This window comes from Nelumbo nucifera, chromosome 1 (genome assembly GCF_055504915.1).
Source record: "Nelumbo nucifera cultivar China Antique chromosome 1, China Antique-T2T, whole genome shotgun sequence".
In the NCBI taxonomy this organism is placed as follows: domain Eukaryota; kingdom Viridiplantae; phylum Streptophyta; class Magnoliopsida; order Proteales; family Nelumbonaceae; genus Nelumbo; species Nelumbo nucifera.
In genome coordinates this window covers 121,907,382-121,928,492 of record NC_142649.1, presented here as the reverse complement: position 1 = coordinate 121,928,492, position 21,111 = coordinate 121,907,382, and the positions used below count along the sequence as shown (strand labels likewise).

The 21,111-nt window shown below is 39.8% G+C and overlaps 1 protein-coding gene and 1 long non-coding RNA gene across 4 annotated transcripts; one reads left to right on the top strand and one right to left on the bottom strand.

Annotated features, from left to right (window-relative positions):
* The first annotated feature begins 10,063 nt into the window (after positions 1 to 10,063).
* On the top strand, positions 10,064 to 15,205 carry LOC104611655 (ankyrin repeat family protein). 2 transcript variants are annotated; one of them, XM_010278819.3, is made up of 3 exons: positions 10,064 to 10,382; positions 12,258 to 12,653; positions 14,481 to 15,205. In XM_010278819.3, the coding sequence occupies exons 1-3, from the start codon at positions 10,109 to 10,111 to the stop codon at positions 14,792 to 14,794; spliced, it is 984 nt and encodes a 327-aa protein (XP_010277121.1). In that variant the 5' UTR covers positions 10,064 to 10,108; the 3' UTR covers positions 14,795 to 15,205. The 2 variants fall into 2 exon arrangements, with proteins under 2 accessions (XP_010277121.1, XP_088750229.1); XM_088894103.1 differs by having other exon boundaries at positions 10,068 to 10,382; positions 12,450 to 12,653.
* A 3,131-nt stretch (positions 15,206 to 18,336) lies between these two features.
* On the bottom strand, positions 18,337 to 20,732 carry LOC104611657 (uncharacterized). 2 transcript variants are annotated; one of them, XR_737704.3, is made up of 3 exons: positions 20,021 to 20,592; positions 19,268 to 19,695; positions 18,337 to 19,142 (listed from the first exon to the last, which is right to left on the bottom strand). It is a non-coding gene; the product is annotated as an uncharacterized LOC104611657 (long non-coding RNA). The 2 variants fall into 2 exon arrangements; XR_737703.3 differs by lacking the exon at positions 18,337 to 19,142 and having other exon boundaries at positions 19,200 to 19,695; positions 20,021 to 20,732.
* Between the last annotated feature and the right edge of the window lie 379 nt (positions 20,733 to 21,111).

The following is a 21,111-nucleotide window of genomic DNA, read 5'->3' as shown; positions in this document are numbered from 1 at the left end:
ACAAAGACTCATTGTTGTGCATGGAAGATTTTTTGGAATGAGCCGAGAAGTACATGAATTCAGAGGAGGCTTTCCAGATGAAGAGGAAGCGCAAATAAAAGAAGCACAAGATATATGGGGACTAAAGAGAAGGAAGGAAGAAAGCCAAGGGAAACAAGGGTGAAGGGTCATCAACACGATCTCAAACTCCTCCTTGGAAGTTCGAACCATACACGCCCTCGAATGCCCCTTGTGGTCAAATCCTGATGCAAATCCAGAATGAAGAATTCTTGAAGTAACCACCTCGTTGGAAGGGGAACCCATCCAAACACAACTAGAACAAATACTGCAAGTTCCACTGCACAGTTGCACATGACACAAAAGACTGTTGTGATCTAAAAAATGAAATAAGAAAATTGATCTTGAAAGGCTACCTGAAGCAGTTCTTGAAAGAAGAGCGAGCCACACAGAAGTAGAAGGCGCTTGATGATATATTCAAACTCCTTGACAATATTGTAGTTATTATAACTGTCATTGCAAGAAGCTTGACTATAGTAGGATGCAGCCAGACGATGAGGAGAGCCTCGGTCCGAGAACTACGAACCAACCAGGGGAGTCGCCCAGTAAAGAAGACAAAAACCAATGAGTCGATCGTATTCACCGATGATGACATGAAGAATGTCAGATTTCCACACGATGACACGTTGGTCGTTTGCATGACTGTAGCGAATGACATGGTAAAATGCATCTTGATTGATTCAAGAAGTTCAACTGATATTATGTTTGACACAGCTTTTGAGTAGATGAAGCTAGACAAGAAGAAGCTAGCCACTACCAATGTACCTCTTGTCGATTTTTTAGGGGACTTAGTTAAACCAATTGGTAAGATTTGCCTGTTGGTAACAGTAGGGACCACGCCAAGACAAGCTAGTGTTATGACAAAGTTCCTTGTAGTAGAGTCACTCTCGCCCTATAACATCATTTTTGGAAGACCCTTACTCCATGCCCTCCACATCGTGTCTCGACATACAACTTGACGATGAAGTTTTTGATCAAGAACAACGGGGGGACAGTCTAGGGTAAACAGGTCGAGTAGAGACAATGCTACATTGCAACACTAAAGGGAAAGAAGCTGACGAAGGAGGAGAAGCTAAGGAGAGCGAAGAAGTCGGCGATTGAGAAGAAGGAAGACATCACCATCAACCTAGACTGAACTATGGGGGAGACTATTAATCGAGCTTAGCCCATCGAGCAGATCGTAGTAGTACCCATCTCATCGACGGAGCCCAACAAAACAATCCAGATTAGTTCTCTTTTCCCCCCGGATCTATGAGACGAGCTGACCTATAGTGCGGAAAAGATAGAAGTTTGCTTTTAATCATCTACAAGTGGTCGAGCAGGAAGTTGGGAAGTTGTTGGATGCCAATTTCTTCAAGAAGGTGAAATACCCCAGCTGGGTTAGCAAAATGCTACTTGTAAAGAAGGCGAACAAGAAGTGGCAGATTTGTATAGATTACACTAACTTAAATAGAGCATACCCCAAAGACTGCTACCCACTACCTTGGATAGACTGCCTCGTAGATGCAACCTTTGGCTACAAGTTGCTCAACTTCATGAACACATTCTTCGGATACAACTAGATTTTGATGAACTCCAGTGACAAGGAAAAAACTTCTTTTGTATTTGAGATGGGATTGTTTTGTTACAAAGTGATGCCCTTTGGCTTGAAAATTGTCAGGGCCACTTACCAAAGACTTGTAAATAGAATGTTGAAAGATCTAATAAAAAATGTTGAAGTGTATGTCGATGGAATGGTTGCTAAAAGTCGAGCTGCTTGCGATCACATATCTGACTTAAATGAGATATTCGGGGTGTTGAAAGATTATCAACTTAGACTCAACCTGAACAAGTGTGTCTTCAGTGTCACCTCAAGAAAATTCTTGGAATTCATGGTAACTCGACGTGACCCCAAGGCTTACCTAGATAAGGTTCAGGCCATATTAGACACGCAACCTCCGAGGTTTGTCAAGGAAGTCCAATGACTAACTGGCCAAGATGTTTCCCTTAGTTGATTTATCTCCAAGCTTGTAGGTTGGTGCTTGTCGTTCTTTACAGCTATCAAGAAAGCTAAAGACTTTGAATGAACGAAAAAGTGTCAAAATGCCTTTGTAGAATTGAAGCAGTAGCTCGACTCACTTCTCTTGATGACCACCCTTGAACCAGGAGGAGTATTATTCCTTTACCTGTCTATCGGTGATGAGGTCATAAGCTCGGTCTTATACGACAAGAGGATAAGGTCCAATTTCCCATATACTTCGTTAGTAAAATTTTATGAGATACCAAAACTAGATACCCAAACATTGAGAGGTTAGCCTATGCTTTGATCATCTCAGCTCAGAAACTCTGACCTTATTTTCAGGCACATATTATAATTGTTCTCACCAACTAGCCACTTCGACAGGTACTAACAAAACCCGAGGTGTCGAGAAGGCTATTCAAATGGTCAGTCGAATTCAGTGAATTCGACATGAGATATGAACCCCGACCTACGATCAAAGCACAAGCATTGATTGATTTCATCACTGAATATATCTTCACGCCAAAACCACCAACTCTAAAAGAAGCATCCACTAGCTCCCAGTCCGAATTTGTTGACAACCTAGATTTTGCACATGGACGGCTCATCCAATTAGAAGGGCAGTGGGCCAGCCTTATCCTACTCAGACCTAAAGAAGTTAAGTTAGAATATGCATTATGCTTCGGGTTGAAGGGATCAAACAATATAGCGGACTATGAAGCACTAATTGCTAGTCTAAACCTAGCCAAAGAGGTTGGGGTGACAAAAATCACAATATATAGCGACTCCCAGCTCGTGGTCAATCAGGTGATAGGATGTTACGAGGCTTAGGAGCCCGCCATGGCCAAGTACTTAGTGAAGGTACAAGGATTAGTTCCCATTTCGAGGAATTCTCTATTTATCAAATTCCCATGTATTCAAATGCCCAAGCCAACACACTATCAAAGCTAGTCGGCTCAATAGATATTAATTCCCAGAGAACTGTGCACGTCAAGGACTTACAGCGACCCAACATCCTAGATACCCCAGTTGCCGAGGTCTCTTTAGTGTTGTTACTCGAATCGAGTTGGATGGACCCGATACTGAGCTATTTGCAAATAAGCGCCTTACCTTCAGATCTCTTGGAAGCCAAGAAAGTGCAGAGGAAGTCAGCTCGATATGTAATCATCAAAAATCAATTATACAAAAGTCTTTCACCCTACAATACCTTAAGTGTCTCAGGCCTTCTGAAGCTAAACAGGTACTCTGGGATATCCATGAAAGGATGTACGATGCACACTTGGGGGGCATGTTGCTGGCCCAAAAAGCACTTCGGCAGGGTACTATTGGCCTACCATGAAAGTCAATTCACTTTAACTTGTTAAGAGGTGTGACCGCTACCAGTGCCATGCCAGAATCTCTTGCCAAGTTGCAACCGACCTCCAGTACCTCGTTAGTCCATGGCCTTTTGCACAATAGGGGATCAATCTATTGGGGCCTTTTCCTCTAGTTACGGGACAATGCAAACAACTCATAGTCGTGATAGATTACTTCACCGAGTGGGTAGAGTCCAATCCGGTTTCCATCATTACATCTCAAAACATTCAAAACTTTATTTGGAAGAATATTATTTGTAGATTTAGACTACCTTGGGTTCTGGTCTCGAACAATAGAAAGCAGTTTGATGACATTGGGTTTTAGAACCGGTGCAAGTAGATGGTCATACATCATAGGTTCACCTCGGTTAACCACCCTCAAACTAATGGTCTAGTCGAGGTGACCAATAGTACTTTACTCCAAGAACTGAAGACACGGTTGGATAGAGATAAGGAACATTGGGTGGAAGAACTCCCTAGTGTGTTATGGGCATACCAAACCATGAGTAGAACGACCATTGGGGAAACACCCTTTAATTTGACATATGGGACAGAAATTGTGATTCTTGTCGAGATCGAAGTACTCACATTACGAATAGAGACTTATGAGGAAGAATAGAATGAAGACGAGTTTATGAATAACTTGGACTTGATCGAGGAAGTGAGAGACTAAGCCCAAGTATGGATTGTAGCCTACCAATAACAAGTAGCTCAGTACTACAATGCCCGATTTCGGAAGAGAAGCTTCAAGGTCGATGACCTTGTCCTTAAAAAGTTGATTGTGCTAGAATTGAGAGTAAGAAAACTCAGCTTGAACTAGGAAGGCCACTATAGGTTTGTCAAGGTGCTAGGACCTACGACCTACAAACTACAAATTATGGGTGGACGATCTGTACCTCGTACTTGCATGCCATGAACTTAAGGATGTACTATGTATGAATGAAAATGAAATTTTAAGTTCATTTGTCTATCATTCATTTTAGCTCAACTTGGAACTAACTGAGGTGGGAAACTTGATCACTCAGCTTGATGTCATGTTAAAAGAATTCCTAAAAAGCATTAACACATCGGGATGGGTAACTCGGTTTCCTACTAGGATGACTTGAGCAAACTAATAGTTATCTTGGGAAAAGAGGGGCAACAATTAAGGGTCTATAACTCGATTGAGGTGGAAAATGTGGGCAAGTGAATTAAGTCAAATAACTCAATAAAATCAACAAGTATAACAAAAAATCACTTTTATTACTAATCAAAAAAGGGGTTGGTACATAGAGTTCAAAAAGAAAAAAAACCGACCACATCAGCTCGGAAAGCACATCAAAGCAAAAGGAAAATAGATCAACTAATCACTAGGGGGGAAGGTTGTCGATAACCTAGTCACTTGCAGGAGGAGTCTCGGTATCAAACCCAGTCACCTCATGATCTTCCTCAGCCTCACTACCCTGGTTGGCAACAATAAAGAGCTTCCAGGCACCTCCGACATCTTTAGCTCACTAATGGGGTGGTTTGGCATCCTAGCAGATAGAAGCTTGCAAAGTCTAAGCCCCTTTTCTACAAAGTACTCTGCATAATACTCCCTCTCCATCTCGCACTCTTGGGAGAGCTTGTAAGCTGCAATAGCCTTCGTTTGAGTAGTGGTTAGCAATTCATCCCGGGCCCTCAATTCATCGGCCCTCTCCACCCTCAGCTTCTCTAGCTCAGCCTTAAGCTCTTCCCGGACCCTCAATAATTGGGCCCTCTTCGCCTCCTTCTCCATCATGACCTTGGGCTCACTAGCTTGGGCTAGAAGGCCATGGCGGTTGGACCCAGAGGCTTGGAGCTTCTAGTATAGCTCGATAATGGTGGGCTGGTGACTAGATACAATTGCCTCATGCTTGGCATTATGAGCTTCCAAGTCAGACACCACCTGATCCTTCTCCTCTAAAACCTTGTTGATTTCGGTGAGGTAACCCTCTTCGACCTAGGCCAAGTTGTCAACCCAATATTGTTGGCTCCAAGCTTGTGCACAAACCCCTTGAGCCATGGCATTTACCTAGAACATTAACTGAAGTTGGAAATACAAGGCAGGAAAGTGTAGGAAGAAAAGAAATGTGAGGATACTGACTTACCTTCATGATGTGCTTAAAAAGGCAAATCTCCACCACATCAAAGGGCAGGCTCTTGACCTCGACCCATGACGAAGGCAACACAAACCCCCTACTCAGTTTGCAGGCCACGATGTGGTGACACATGATCTGCTTGGCAAACTGACCATGCAAGAACCCAGATCAGTGTGCGCTCAGAAAGTTGAATGGAGGTTCCTTCCCTCACCTGAGCTAGAGGAGGGGTTGTAGAGATTGACACTTGGGAGGCCCATGGAGGCGGGGGCGTCAACGTGTTACTGGTTTCAGCAATTTCCCCTAACCTCAAGGAATGCTCGGCCAACTAAACCTATGGGTCCTCGTCCTCCAAAGCAATGACCTTGGTGGTGCCTATGGTAACCCGCATCTTGATGACGCGGGAAGACTCACCCTCAATGGTCTTGCTCTTCTTTGGCTTCAGCTTCTTGGTGACAAAACTCCCTGACATGTGGTCCATGTTAACTGCTGAAAAGCAAAGAACCTAGTTAGTGCCATTTTAGCTAAGGAAAAAAGACAAGAATAAAAAAGGATAGGACTTTGGAGAACTAAAGGTAGATTACCTCGGTGCCCTGGACTCATGCCTATTCACAAGAGTGCATCCTCGGCCAAATAATCATCTATCTTCAACCCGAGAGCAACAATCTCTTGTAACCGAATTGCTTCCTCCAAGGTTAGGTGATGGCCCTCGAAGTTGCTAAAAATCGAGCCCCAATGGTTGATGAACTTCTAGTAATGATCCTGGATGACGAAAAGTACATCAACTTCCAATTTGAGACTTTATTTGGGAGGCCTTCAAGGAACTTTTTGTTGTTCTTGAAGGCAAAGTAGCAATATTTCTTGTCCTTGGGGTGGTGTTTGAGCGCACACAAAGCCCCAAAAGCCCTAACGTTAATGGGGACCCCATGTGGCAAGGCTACCTCTATAGCAAGCCTAATGCCATTAAGGGAGAGGTTCCCTAGGGTGATCAAAAGCAATTCAAGAGGTCGGTCACAAGACACCAGATGGGAAACCTCAACCTAGCAATGAATTGTTGCTCAAATACACAAACCTCGTTGTCGCTATGGTGCCAAGAAGCCTCGTTAGGATCTAGAGGCCTAAATTGGTAGTCATCAGGGACCCCATATAGGAGACAGATCCTCTCCAAGTCGGCTAAGGTACACTAGGTCAAGGTGAAAGGCTCATTGGGGATAATCTCAAGCTTGTTAGAGATCGAGGTGAGCTACCCCAACTTTATAAGCTGTAGAGGTCGACTTCACGACCTCCCTCTCTACCCTATCCATTTCCTTAAAGTCATTAGTTGTGGAGCTCAACATGGGACTCTATTAAAAGTAACACAGAATGGAAAAGAACTCGGGAAGGAAAGACTCACCCATGACAAAGTGGAGAATGAAGACGAGATGAGAAGACAACTACGTGTAGAAACCTTTGGCAGCGAGCTCTTCGACCTTAGATAGGAGGGACCACTTCAAAGACAAATGTGCAAATGGACCCCCTTGGCATTCCTATTTATAGACGGAGGAAGTGGACGATAGATGGCTATGACCAAACGGGTTTGACGGTCAGGATTGCCAACAATTAGACTCCTCAAGGTTCCAAACCAACTAAGTACGTTTTTGAAGTCCACATTGAGTTAATAAATAGTTTCAGGTCCATACGTGCAAGTGGCACACCTGTTAGAATTCCCCCAAATAGTGTTTCCAAATAGACTAGGGGATTCAAACGAGAATGAGCAACCAAACACCTGACAAGATTTATCTTTGGAGCAGATACATCCTTTGCCCAAGCTAAATCACCTCGACCTTGAATGGGGGGGGGGGGGCAAAACTAACCCCCAAGGTGATTGGGTATGTGGCAATTGTAGGAGAATTGATGTTTGGCCCACAAACTAGACCTCAATGGTTTAGTATGACCTTGGGGCAACAAAGACACCTTGAGTGGTTATAGGTCACCTCGTTGTGTTGTGCATAGTTCGTTGATCAAATAGACGCGAGCTATCCTCTGATGTCCCCGAGATCCAACTAAGTAATAGCTCAGAGTGCAACCCAAGCTACAAGTGCAGAAAGCACCTTTCGTTGAGAAGAGCTACCCCAGGAGGGTCACATTTGAGCTTCCCTACGTGTATAGGAAGCGGCCATTTAGCAGTTCCATGTAGTGAAGTCACCAACACGTATGACAGCCCTATCATTTAATGGGTCACGAGCCCTCTCCATGCATCAACAACGTGGAGAACAAATTAGTTGGGCATGTTACACCTAAGTTCTAGGTGGCCTGGCCGAGTCCCAGGTGTCTTGACCGTGCACCAGGTAGCGCTAACCGTGTTCTAAGTGTCCTAACTGATTCTAGGTGTCCTGACCAACCTCTAGGTGTCCAAGCCAAGCTCCAAGTGTCTTGCAAAGGCAACGTGTGTTCCCCACCTCTTTGACACGTACACACTCGGCAAGCATCCGAAAACCTATATAAAGGTCAAACTAGCATTCAATTCATACTTTATGCCTCATTAAATTCTCACCTAACATACTTCAGATAGCTCGGCCACTGACTTGATTGTCAGAGATCTAAGCTTGGGATATCACCTTGGGCCTTTTGACCTCGTCTTTCCCTTATAGGTGAATTTCAAGCTACTCCGGAGATGTCACCAATTTTGACTCACATTAGAAAGCTAGAGAGAAAGAGAGCTAGAAAGTGAGAGAGCATTACCTTGAACAATGTGTCGTTAAACACTTATTGGGGAGTCTGGTTGTGCTCCTTGCTTTTCATGTCCCAAGGTAATCTTCAATCAATGTTTCAGGGGCTTCGTATGTTTTGTGCAAAAGGTGGAACGAGGAATGCAGGAACATTGGGCTATATTTGGTGTTCACCACATGCCCCTTCTGTATTCGAGGATTGTGGCATGCTCTCATCTTTCTCTTTACAGCAAGTGAGGTCGCACCATGTTGTTGTTCTCCACGTCGACCCAGCTTAAGATGCATGGTGGTCCATGCCCTGACTAGTTATTCTTCCATGTCCATAGTCCACATGGCGGTTCAACTAGGGTGAATTAATACCGCATCACTTTTATTTGCATTACAACAGAATCTTCTCCTCACTCGAGTTTCAAGTTGTCCTTATGAACTAGGGAAAATCTATGATAAGGGAAAGATATGATATAGAAAAAAATTTGATCAATCAAAACCCACCCATGAATTTTGATAAATGACAGCTGATTCGCTTCCACATTTATGATTTCAATTTATTGGTCAGTTGTTATGACACCTGATTCTCTTCCACATTTATGATTCCAATTTATTGGTCAATCGTTTTTTCGATATCTTTTCCATATCGTAGTACACATGTTTATTTTTAAACTTGTAGAAAGAAATCCCATTTTCTAGATCCAAGATCCAAGATGTTGTAGTATTGTATGCATTTAAAAATTTGAAGAATATAAAAACTATAATAGATATTTTGAAAATTTTGTGAGATTTTATGGGTTTGGATTTAGATTTGCTACTATTACAATAATGAAGCATAAAATAAACATTTCGATATTTCTGTTGTTGACAATGTCAATTGTCGATAAAATCTAGGGATACTTTAAAGGTTATAAGAGAAGTTTGAGTCCATTGAAGATACCTAATTGCTGGAGCCATTAGGTGATCAAAAAGATTAAAATGTTTATTCATTGTAACAAATATCATTTTGGTGTTTCTTTCAAAAAGTGTATTGAAGTTACTTAAACGATTGAACCAAATTGGAATGAAACGACCATGCCCACATACTGATGTGAAAATATTACCAACCAAACTTATTAGGGCTGCAAGTCGGGCTGGGTTAAATGGGGTTGAGGCCAACCCTAAATCCAACCTTTAAGTTCTAAATCCCCAACCATAATCTAAGCCAGCCCAACCCAAAGTCAACTTCAGGTTAGGCCCAACCCAACCTTCTTCCCATCCCTTAAAATCTTGTAGAACTTCTTAATCTTAGATCTTAATTTAACTTTTATTATATATATTAATCCTATGTTGTATTAGTATTTGTTTGTTGATATTTTTATTGGTTCTTTAAGTACAAAATTCAGAAAAAAAATGTATTTGAAATGACTATAGTTTATTATGATGATTCATAATAGATCTTTTATGGGCAGCAAGTTATGGGTGGCAAACAACATAGAGGAGATAAAAAATAAAATATTTAGAAAACATAAAATATGTTATCAAGGTTTTAGTATTTCCAATTAAGATTAAGTAAAGTGATTATCTTAAATGAAATAAATGATAGTATGTGGTAGTGACTATACAAGTTATCAACCCTAACCCAATCCGAAATAAATTTGAATTAATAAATTTCAACCCTAACCCTAACCCGAACATCAACCCGATTGGATTAGGTTCGGGCTAACCCGGCCCAAGTTGCAGCCTTAAAACTTTACTCAGTCGAGGACAAACTAGACGGGATCCATTGACGGCCCAGGATCGCGTTAAAGGAGTTCTATGCTACGGCCCACAGCCCACAAGGCACGGGCCCATGTTTTTGCCTCCATGTTAAAAGATTCGTTTGGCGATGAGGGTGCTGGAGAGTGGAGACTCGAGTAAGCAAACATGGAGGAAGGAGAGGTACTGTGCGAGGCGGCGAGGTCCGGGGACTCCGCCAAGATTAGAACTCTGATCGATGCCGGCACTGACGTTTCGTACTTCGATGGTGAAGGTCTGACTCCACTAATGCACGCGGCCAAGCACGGACACGCCGATGTAGTGAAGAGTCTGCTCGCAGCCGGCGCTCCTTGGAACGCCCTCTCTCCCTCTAACCTCTCAGCTGGAGACTTCGCCATTGATAACGGTCATCAGGACGCCTTCGACGTCCTTCTAAATGCAGGTCCTTTTCTCTTTCTCTCTCTCTCTCTCTCTCTCTCTTTCTCTTTCTCTCTCCAACAACAAAATCATTGATTGATTAGCCTAAAAGGTTCTTTCGTCTCAATTACTGAAACAATAATCTTCGGAAATTAAGAGCTCGGTTGCTCATTGTTACGAAAGAGTATGACTTTCTGTAATGGGAAATGAGGTTTAGACCATTGAGGATTTCAGTAACCGTTAGAGATTTAAATTCGACAAAGTTTACTATAGTTTGTTATAAAAACCTCCAGGTACTGACAATTGTAAACCAATAATTGCAACCTGAGCATTAAATATGGTTTATCATGACACAGAAGGTGTTTTTTCCGGGATCAAAAAGAACAGTTTTGCTTTGCAAATTATATTTCTTCCTTCCGTGGCCGTTATGTTTCAGTCATTAATGATGAGCTTCAAGTGAACCGAACCAAATTGAGGGATTTTGACTTGTTACTTGATATGCATATCTATTAATTGGAAGTTATAACTTCTTAGCAAAAAAGAGTGACTAAACCCATGCCTTTTTTTTTTTTATCAGTAACGGCAGAATTTATTAAGAATAAGAATCTTTAATTACAAGAGAGGTGGAGGTAAACTTTCTTAACTCCCCCATTTTAGCAAAACAAAAAATACAAGATTAGAAATGAGCCCAAAAGAAAGATCCCCTATTCACCCCTTGCTTGGCTAACTAAATCCATGCCATATTATGTGTTACCTTTCAGAATGCTGCCCGTGGAATGTCAGAAGCACTACATTCTGACATTTCTTTGCTAGAGCTGCTTTTATCCCATGGTAAGTAACACTGCTGCTACTCTAGGGAAGCTTCCCTAAGAATTCTCTATTATTAGAGCTGAAAATATATCCCTTATCTTATTTCGTTGGGTTACTTAGTGTTTACAACACAGCTCCTAATGTATTGAGGTAATGGCCAGTCCTTTCATGCAAACCCAAGCTATTTCATCTAGACATCCTTTACTGTGTCTTTCCCCACTCATGGATTGTGAGTTTTACTTGCCATATAAAAAATTTAGAATGTAATTATCTTTGCTTGACAATAAAGTAGGGTTGTAGTTAGGATGCATTCTATTCTTGAGACTTTATTGTTTCCCTTCTGCATTTGTTTCGTTTCTTCTTCTTGTTCTTCCCCCCCCCCCCCCCCCCCCTTTTTTTGTTTTAATTGATATTGAATTCATTAACTTAAAAGTTGTACAGTGCTTAATTTGGTTTCAGTTTGGATAATTCCCCTATCCTATTATCCTGTTATTCATATGCTATGTTTAGCAAAATGTTCAGTTTGATGATAAAATGAATGCTAACAATATTTAGCGCTTTATTGATAATAGAATGATTTTATTTTATTTTTCTATATTTCTTAAATCACTTAATAAGGAATAGGTTTAGTTTATCTATATGAGCATTATTAGATAATTAAATTAACCTTAGGAAACTCGAGAATATTATATTGGGAATTGTGAATTCATGGTTTGTTTTGATATTTTAAAGTTATAATGATGTTTCTTAGGGAGTGAGGTTTAATGGTTCCAAGGAAGTTTACAATTAGTCATGTAGACAGACATGTTTATAAAGTGTACAATGGTGCCCGCCAGTACTTTTATAATCATTGATTTTTCTAACATTCCATGCATGTAACAATCATTCATTAGGACATAAAATAATGATATCGGCATACAATGGATAAGACATATAGATACTGATATATTATGTTTGTTTATGATCTGGACATGAAAATTCCTGTGATATCAGATTTGTATATTTATGCACTTTTAAATGTAAATATTGCATATTTGACCAACGCTGGTGTATCCTTTGGTTTTGAGAAGAAGTATCTATACTTGAGCAGGAATACAAGCTGAGTTGGTGCTGGGAACAATTGCAAGGGCAACTAATAAAAATGGAAACTCTAATGGGGATTACTTAGATGAAAGGGTTACATTTAGTGAGGATAGGCTTACGGATGGCAATAGCAAAGCAGTCATGATGGCTTGGGAGAAACCATTGATGGAAGCTCATGCAAAAGCCATTTGCTCCACAGGTGGGCACATCCTGAATATTGGCTTCGGAATGGGACTTGTAGATATGGCTATTCAACATTATGGACCAACTACACATACTATTGTTGAGGCTCACCCAGATGTTTATGATCGTATGCTTCGTACTGGATGGGCTGAGAAGGACAATGTAAAGATAATATTTGGTCGCTGGCAAGATGTTCTTCCTCAGCTGGAATCTTATGATGGTAACACTAGACTCAATATTCTTTTTGAAAAAAGAAAATACTTGTTTCGTCTTTGTTGTGGTTCATCTGTTTTCTAGTATATTGTGATTAACTGATTATAAATTTTATATGATCGTGTTTGCCATTTGGTTTTCTCCTCTGAGATATTAGGTGATGCCTAGTATAGTATGCTATTTAGTTTTATGTGATCATGCATTCTGGTATTTGCTAGTTTGCTTCCTGCTTTAATTATTATTGAAGTTTCATTATTTAAAAATTCTTGGTATTTTGCAAATATCAATCCTCCATAACTGACATCTAGGCACTTAAATCCATAGGATCCTTCCATGAATGTTGGTTAATGAAAGTTTCAACAGTAACTAGAGCTATGTGCAATTTCCAGTTGCAGTTCTGTAGTTTAGGCAGGGAATATTGTTAACTTGGAATGAATCTGATCACTGAAATTTGCATGGAAGAAGGCATTGTCAAGAGCTTTTTCATTTAAAGTGTAATAGGAAGCTAAGAGTACAAAAGGCGACTTTTTGGTAGATTACACCATGAACAAGTGAGAAATCATACATGAATGTCTACTATTATATTTGAAAATTGGCTTTTGAAATTTCGTCATCATAATTTCTGCTTAACAAATTGAAATGAAGTATTAAATGCTACTTTAATCTTTAAGCCTATAGTTATAATGCCCCTTCATATCAAGAATGCAGGGTATGTTTCTAGTTGCTGCTTATGGTTGTCCATGTGAATATGTCTATATGCTGTGTAGTTAATTGGGTTGTCAAAAGGTAGCATGTCTTATCTTGCATATCCATGTATTTATCCTGGAAAATTGAGTTTACTCCTTTTCACTAAATTTTAGTTCCTCAACCATCATTTCACTTTTAAGATATTTTTTTGCCATTTGTTTTGATAAATTCTTCTACAAGGTTTATGGGCTTGCAGTTTCTTGAAGGATGGTATTGCTTTTGGTCTTGTTTTATTGGTTTTGCTTCAGGTCATTCTTGAAGTTTAAAATCTTTTACGGTCAACAAATTCCAACTCCTTTTTTGTGATGTAAATTGTTCTATTCTCACATGGCAATAGATTGAGCCTCCTTGTTGTGATTACCAATTGTTAATTGATGATTGCTTCCATAATGTGGGACAAATCAAGAAGCTAAAACTAACCATCTATAGATCTTGTGGTTTGCATCACAATAAGTAGCATGTGACTCCCAAGGTCACATGACTTGATCACTATGTGGATCTTTTAGCCCTTGCATGAATTGACTAGTGAAACTTAAAGCATAAGTGGATTTAATTATGGCAGCACTGAATCACTGATGTAGATCAAGGTACCAGTTAATCTCTGTTACAATCTGGAATAAACTGTCAAACCGCATTTGTATGTATACTTTTGAATCTTTGATTTGTAGGTTGGCTAGTCAATGTTTTGGCTTATTAATCTCTTAGATCTATACCTTGCATCGTGAAATGGAAATTTCATTTTCTTTACCATTTGGCTAGTGAAACTGCAAGTGTAAGTGGATTTAGTTATGACAACACTGATGTAGATCAAGACACCAGTTTAATCTCTGTTGCAATCTGGAAAGATCTGCTGTATCACAGTTGCATGGTTGGTTTTGAATCTTTGATTAATGGGATGGTTGGTGAATGTTTTGGCTTATCAGCCTCTTTTTTATCTAAACCTTGCATTGTGAAATGGAAGTTTCATTTTCTTTACCATTTATGTTCATTTTTTTATGATTGAGGAAATCATTATTTCTGATCTTGGAAAACCTTGAAAAAAAAGAAAAGAAAGAAGAAAATTGAGGAAATCTTTTGACCTATGCAGGGATATTCTTTGACACATATGGGGAATACTATGAAGACATGAGGGAGTTTCACCAACATCTACCTGCGTTATTAAAGCCTGGAGGAATCTACTCATTCTTTAATGGCCTATGTGGTGGTAATGCTTTCTTTCATGTTGTTTACTGTCAGTTGGTTTCCCTAGAACTTTGTAATTTGGGTTACTCCACACAATTTATTCCCTTGCCTGTCAAGGATTGCTTAGGAGAGGAAGTCTGGGAGGGTGTAAGGCACAAATATTGGCAGCTAGATACATACTACCTCCCTGTTTGTCAGGCTTCTCTGGATTCTGACTGATGTTTTAACTTGATTGAGAACTTGTTTCCTTGTGTTATATTTTCGAAGCTTTAATTGGCTTTCCTGGAATCAAATACTTGTTATGTATTCCATCTCTTCTGCATAACCTCAGAATTGGATGAACAATGTCAGCACGACGAATTCCTATATGGAAGATCCTTTGTCGTTTACATTCAACAGCCTCTGCCATCCACGGGGCTCTCCCTGTGCGGCATGATAGTCCATATGAATTCCATGCAACGGTGTCAGTGCTGAAGACATGGCTGTATGAATTGGTGTATCACGTGGATGGAGCCTGTGGACAGCAGAGTTCATATGGACAGTTAAAGCTTTCTCCCTGTGAAAATATATAGATTCAATACAATTGTATCCGGTTCGATATTGGTTTCATTTGATCACATGATAATTTTATCTTGAGTGTTTCATTTTTATAAATTATAATAAGAAAAAGCATGTCCAAATGTACAAGAGGCTCAAAGTGCAGTCTCACATTGACAAGTGAGAACATCTCCCTATGAATTGAACAAGATGCCCCCAATTTGTGGCTGGGCTCCTCAAAGTGGGAGAAGTGGATGGCTTTATGCTCGCATTTGTCATTTGTGGGAGAAGATAAAATGGTCGTCAGTGGTTCGACTCCTCTACTGGTTCTATGAATTTGCATAAACTTGGAAATAGAATCAGCCTCTCACACGGATCAGTTGTACAGCGGTGCCACCATTTAATTAATAAAAAAGAAAAGGAAGAAGATTCCCCTTGCTTTTTTTTTGGGTGGAACCTTGTGAAGAAGATAAAAGAACCTCTTAAAAACCTCTGTACGAGATATTGTCACATTTGTTGTGAGCTTCTACATTTTCAGTCTTCACCATTTTATTGGGATTCCTTTTTTCTGTTTGAAGAAAGGTAGCTGATTTGGTATAAATTCTTCGTTATGGATGCAAAGACTATCTTTGTTATGGAAAATTTCCTCGAAACTTGCATGCTCACAGGATAAAAAACCAAATGGCCAATGTCATCAGATATGCTCTTAAAAGATATTTTTTTAGCACATTGTTTCCACCATTGGGTAAGCAAAGTTTATTTTTACGGGAAGCTTTTAGGTCCAAACAAGTTTCATATTCGAGTAAGGGTTGATCGAAACCGCCAATCTTTGAAAACCACAAGAAAACAGCCAATGCCACCTCAGGTGTTCATGTTTATTGTGCAAGGGTAGGGAATGAAAGACCATACAGCATTGCAGCTTTTGTTTTCTTAATTAATCTGGTAAAACGTCTATGGAACATAACTGTTTCCATTTTCACCCAACTTGAATAAAATCTTTGGCGGTGTTTGAAACCGTGGGCGTTTATTGAATAAATGCTGCCACATTGATACCACTTCAGCATTTCCCTTATTATGTGGATTTGTATGCATAGAGACTTGCAAAAGCAAGCAGTAATTTATGTGCATGCCTACCATTTGGGGAAATTTCATTTTAGCGCTTCCCCCAATGGGTAAGTAAGTGTTTATTCACTGTTTTGCTGATGTAGCATCTAGTGGTGCCTAAGTGTCAATAAACGGATTCATTATTACTTTTCTCAGTTTTGCAAACAAATCAATGCCCACGGTTCCATACACATACTTTATCCTTAGGCCATGTTTGGGAGTGCTTAAAAATAAGTGCTTATTTGTACCGGGACTACACCATTAAGCACTTATTAGTGTTTGGGAAATATGCCTGAAATAAGTGCTTATTTTAAAAATAAGGGCTTATTTTTTAAGCCCTAATTTCCAATTTTTTCAAGTGTTTATACAATAAGCACTTGTTCAATTTTTTTCTTCCAAAATGATCTCTAGTTGAATTTTAAAATGCCACTTATAAAATTATCCTAATGAAGGTAGATTTGACCCTCCACAGACATCATGACATGTGACATCTCAAAAACATCTGGATGACACCCGACACCATATAGGCGATGACCTGCCTTAGATGGAAACCTGAAGACCTACCTCCAGAGGCTTGCTGGAGACTTAGAGACCTACCTCCAAAGACCTACTGGAGACCTGGCGACCTACCTTTGGAGACACATAGCATCCAAATTACACCTCGCACCAAGTCAACAAGCTAACTCAATAAAATTAGCTCAAAACATTTCACTTAGGCCGACCTCCACTTCGGCGAGACCTAACTAGCTGACCCCATAGGATTACGGCGAGCTATCCTAGGAGTCAATCAAGCTATAGGGACTTAAGGCGACCTACTAAGGAGAGCTTGCTAACCACCCTTGCAGTTCTCAATACAGCTCGGTAAGGCCGAGCTGGCAGACTCGTAAGATTACGGCAAGCTATCCTAAGAGCCGGCCAAGATGAGAGGACTTAAGGCAACCTACGAGAAAGAGCTCACTAATGTCCCCAGTAGCTTGCTACCAAAAGCACCGATAGTGCAACCGTTAGAACAGTTCACGTGTCGCATGCTAGATTCTATGTAAACGTATCATAACTTCTGCAAAAATCTCTCAACTGACACCTTAATGCGCCTGAAAATATGGAAGCAGTTCCACAAAGAGCTCAAGACTGTTACCTTGAGCCCCCAGAGTCCAGGGGCCTATATAAGACGTCCAAATCCACCCAAAAAGGTATGCACACATAAGCTCTCATACCCTCTCGCATACTCTCACTAAAGACCCCATACTGACTTAAGCATTAGAGTGTCTTCTTGGGTAAATCCTACCCAAGCACTCTAACTCGTCTTTCCTTTCAACTCTTCTCAGCTCAAACTTGCAATTCACAGCTCAGCAAAATAGCTTGGCATTGCCTGGTTTGAACCCAATTCGGGCCACATCATCAGACACGAGGGTGTGAGCGGATTGTGCTTCATCATATCCCTAGTTGAATTTTATAAAATTACTTTCGTAAACGTACTTCTGTACTTTCGTAAAAGTGCTTTCGTATAAAAGTACCTTTCATAAAATTGCTTTTATAAAAGTGCTTTTGTAAAAGTACTTTCATAAAAGTGTTTTTATAAAAGTAATTCAATAAAAATACTTTCATAAGGGCACATTTTGAAAATTTTAAAGAAAATAAAGGACAAATAGTTACAAATGCTTATTTAAGTACTTATTAAAGAAAAAGACTACCAAATGCCCAATATAAAATAAGCACTTGAAAAGGTTAGGTGCCAAATACAAATAAGTGCTTATTTGAATAATCAATTGTTTTTAAACTCTTATTCAGTAAATATTTATTTTTAACTTAATCACTCCCAAACATGGCCTTAGAGTGGCTGAGAATAAGATTTGTTCAGTTGAGACCGGTATACTTTGATAAGCACTTATGTGATAAATTATACGTAATAGAACTTAGTAGAGAAAAATGAAGAAGAAGAAGAATATGAAGAAGAGGTTCGGGTGATAGAAGAGAAATTAATTGTTGAAAAACAAGATAAGATCGTACACAGTTAATCTGTGTTCATGCATGTTATTGTGTTTAAAGCGACAAAAAGTTAAAAAAAAAAATTAGTTATTTTTAATTGATACATGTATAATGGGTATTGGGTACAACTATGATACTGAAAAACTTCTAATCACATGTATCATGTCTTTGGTGCAGCATAGAGTTTTCCTATATCGACTTCGGCTTTTAATTGGATTGGATAGGGTCTTTATCCGTTCAATTATTAATTGGATCATCGATGCAAAGGTATTGAACCTCTGGAGTCTCTTGATATCTCTATATGAAAGTCCTGATAGTTATTCCAAGAGAACGAAAAAAAGCTGCATAAATAAGCAAAAGGTTCTCATTGATCCATCAAATACACTTGCAAAAGAAATCGAAAGGTAAAACTGGTTACTTCAATTTGGTGTGTGAGTTGAAAACCATTCCTTCTAATTTAACGTGCAAATTTGCAAAACGATGTGGTCATCATCAGAATTCTCAAGATATATTATAAATATATGTTGAAGCTCAAAGTTCCGAAACTCCCATCTTCAATTCTGGTGGTAGTATAATATCAATATACTACCATCAGCCGAGCTCAGTTACCTTTGATTGCAGGTCTCTTAAGCAGCCGAGGTCTTTCTCAATTGTCGAGGTGCCAAACCGAGATCTCCCTCAGCTGCTGAAGTGTCGAGCTAAGGTTTACCTAGCAGGCAAGGTGTCAAGCTAAGGTCTCCCTTAGTTGACAAGGTGCCGTGCTAAGGTCTTCTTCAGTTGTCGAGGTGCTGAGCCAAGATTTCCCTCAATGGTTGAGGTGTTGTCTAGCTCGAGCTCGATTCAAATTAGAAACTTGAGCTCGAGCTCAGAAGTTCGAGTTTGGCTCGACTCAAACTCTACTACCTTTGATTGCAGGTCCCCTAGCAGCCGAGATGCCGAGCTGAGAGAGAGAGATGTCATTCTTGTAATTTATAAGAAAAAGAGAGAGAGAGAAAAATTGGTAGAAGAGAGAGTGGCATTCTTATAATTTGAAAGAAAAAAAAAAAAACAAAGTTAGAAACCTACCAGCGGTTGAAGTGTCCAGCTGAGGTTTCTCTAGTAGTTGATTTGTACACAGGGAGTGTATAGGACAATGTGTTTAAATATAAATACACATGAAAACAACTTAATGCAGATTTACATCCAATGTCTTCCCCACAATTCCAGAAATGACCAGCCCTCTTCGTACATCAATTCCGGAAATGCTAGCATATGCAATCTGCAAGATCTATTTAGAGCAACTCCCTCAAGTTTATTAACACCAACCAAAATATAAGAAATAGAAATTCAACACAAAGGAAAGGCCTGATGCTTGAGCACCAAATTTACATCCAAATAGACCATTTAATATGCAAACAGAAAGCAAAACATAGGCTGGGTTTTCGTTTCCAGGGAGCCAATACCTGAATACCATTGGGCAGTAGTCCTTCCAATCATAAAATGCACTCCAATATCTTGCACCAGACCAAAACACGTTGTATTAGAAAAAGAAAACAAATGAAAATGGCTTGTTAAAGAGAGCCATGTTGAGTCATTAAGATAATGAGCAAGTTTCTTATGAAATAAGAAAAATATCTCTAGGATTCTGACAAGAAAAAAATAAAAGATTTTCAAGCAGAGCATAATAGTCATTAATGAGTAATGAGCAAGATAAAAACAATGTAGAGAAGAATGAGTATTTCTTGTACCTTAATTTAATATATAGAAAATAAGCAAGATAAAAACAAAAACCCTAAGAATCAATCACTAATAACAGGGAAGTCTATTTATCCTTTTTACCTATGTACTGTGTTTTGATTCAACCAGCACCTCGTCTTCCTGAGGACTGCTTGGCATCAACCTTAGGACTCTCGGAGATTCCAAGATTCTGTGAAGAAGCTACCTTGTGGTGGAAATTGGATGCTTTGTAGGGTTCGGAGGTGGAGTCAATAGAAGGTTCTTTCAGTACTAATCAGCCTCTCTAATTTGACAATCTCATCTTTCACAACTTCTACGCAGAGACCACTGATCCACTGACCTTGATACCTATCCCATAGCCTTAGAAATTGCAACTGGATGTTAGCGTACAAAGACATAGAGGATTCTGGGGTTTTCCCCGAAACAAAGAAAGAGGGACATTGGGTTTTCACTCAATACAGAGATAGAACTCAAGAGAGTGAGAGATGGGGGAGGGGGAGGGGGAGGGCGAGGGGAGAGAGATATCTCTCGTTAGGGGTTTTTTCCCTCAGGACTTGGTGGGACGGTAGGAGACGTACTGATGGCCAACTACACGCGGATCAAAAATTCAAAATCAAAGTGGGTAGACGCAGTCCTTCAAAAAGAATGGATGGAGGTCGTACTCAAAATTCTTACCTGTGGACAAAACATCTGGACCTCACACGTAATTACGTTGGTGAATTAGGCGGCCAAATGCACGTAACACGTGTCCTCTGTGTTTGCTGATAATGCTTTATTCAATCGTTGGCTGCAGTGGATGGTGGAACTGTTTATGAATTTATGATCTTTTTATAATTGTCAGATTGGAGGAACTTGTTTATTATTATTTTCTTCGAGGAGCAAGGAATCCATATCTTTCCAATGATGTTCGGTCCAGATCGAACATCTTTCCGACTTGACTTGCGTTGGGCCACCAACTGGAATCCTTTTTATCCAATTTAACTTGCCTTTGCGGTGGCTGCTATATGATAATAATACATCAGCCTTTTTTTTAGTGAAAATAATAATACATCAGCTTGAGCTTCCAGCATTTAGCAGAAACACATCAGTAAAATTACCTTTGTACCCCCAAGAAAAAATTGCAGTAAAACCACCAAATAGTGGGATCTCAGTGAATCCAATCCATTCTATGAACTTTCACTCATCTCATTCTC

Excerpts from the sequence above, each read along its gene's own strand:
- LOC104611655 (XM_010278819.3), top strand. The coding sequence starts at position 10,109 with ATGGAGGAAGGAGAGGTACTGTGCGAGGCGGCGAGGTCCGGGGACTCC. Across the intron at positions 10,383-12,257 it reads CGACGTCCTTCTAAATGCAG|GAATACAAGCTGAGTTGGTG; the intron begins GTCCTTTTCTCT and ends ATACTTGAGCAG. Across the intron at positions 12,654-14,480 it reads TCAGCTGGAATCTTATGATG|GGATATTCTTTGACACATAT; the intron begins GTAACACTAGAC and ends TGACCTATGCAG.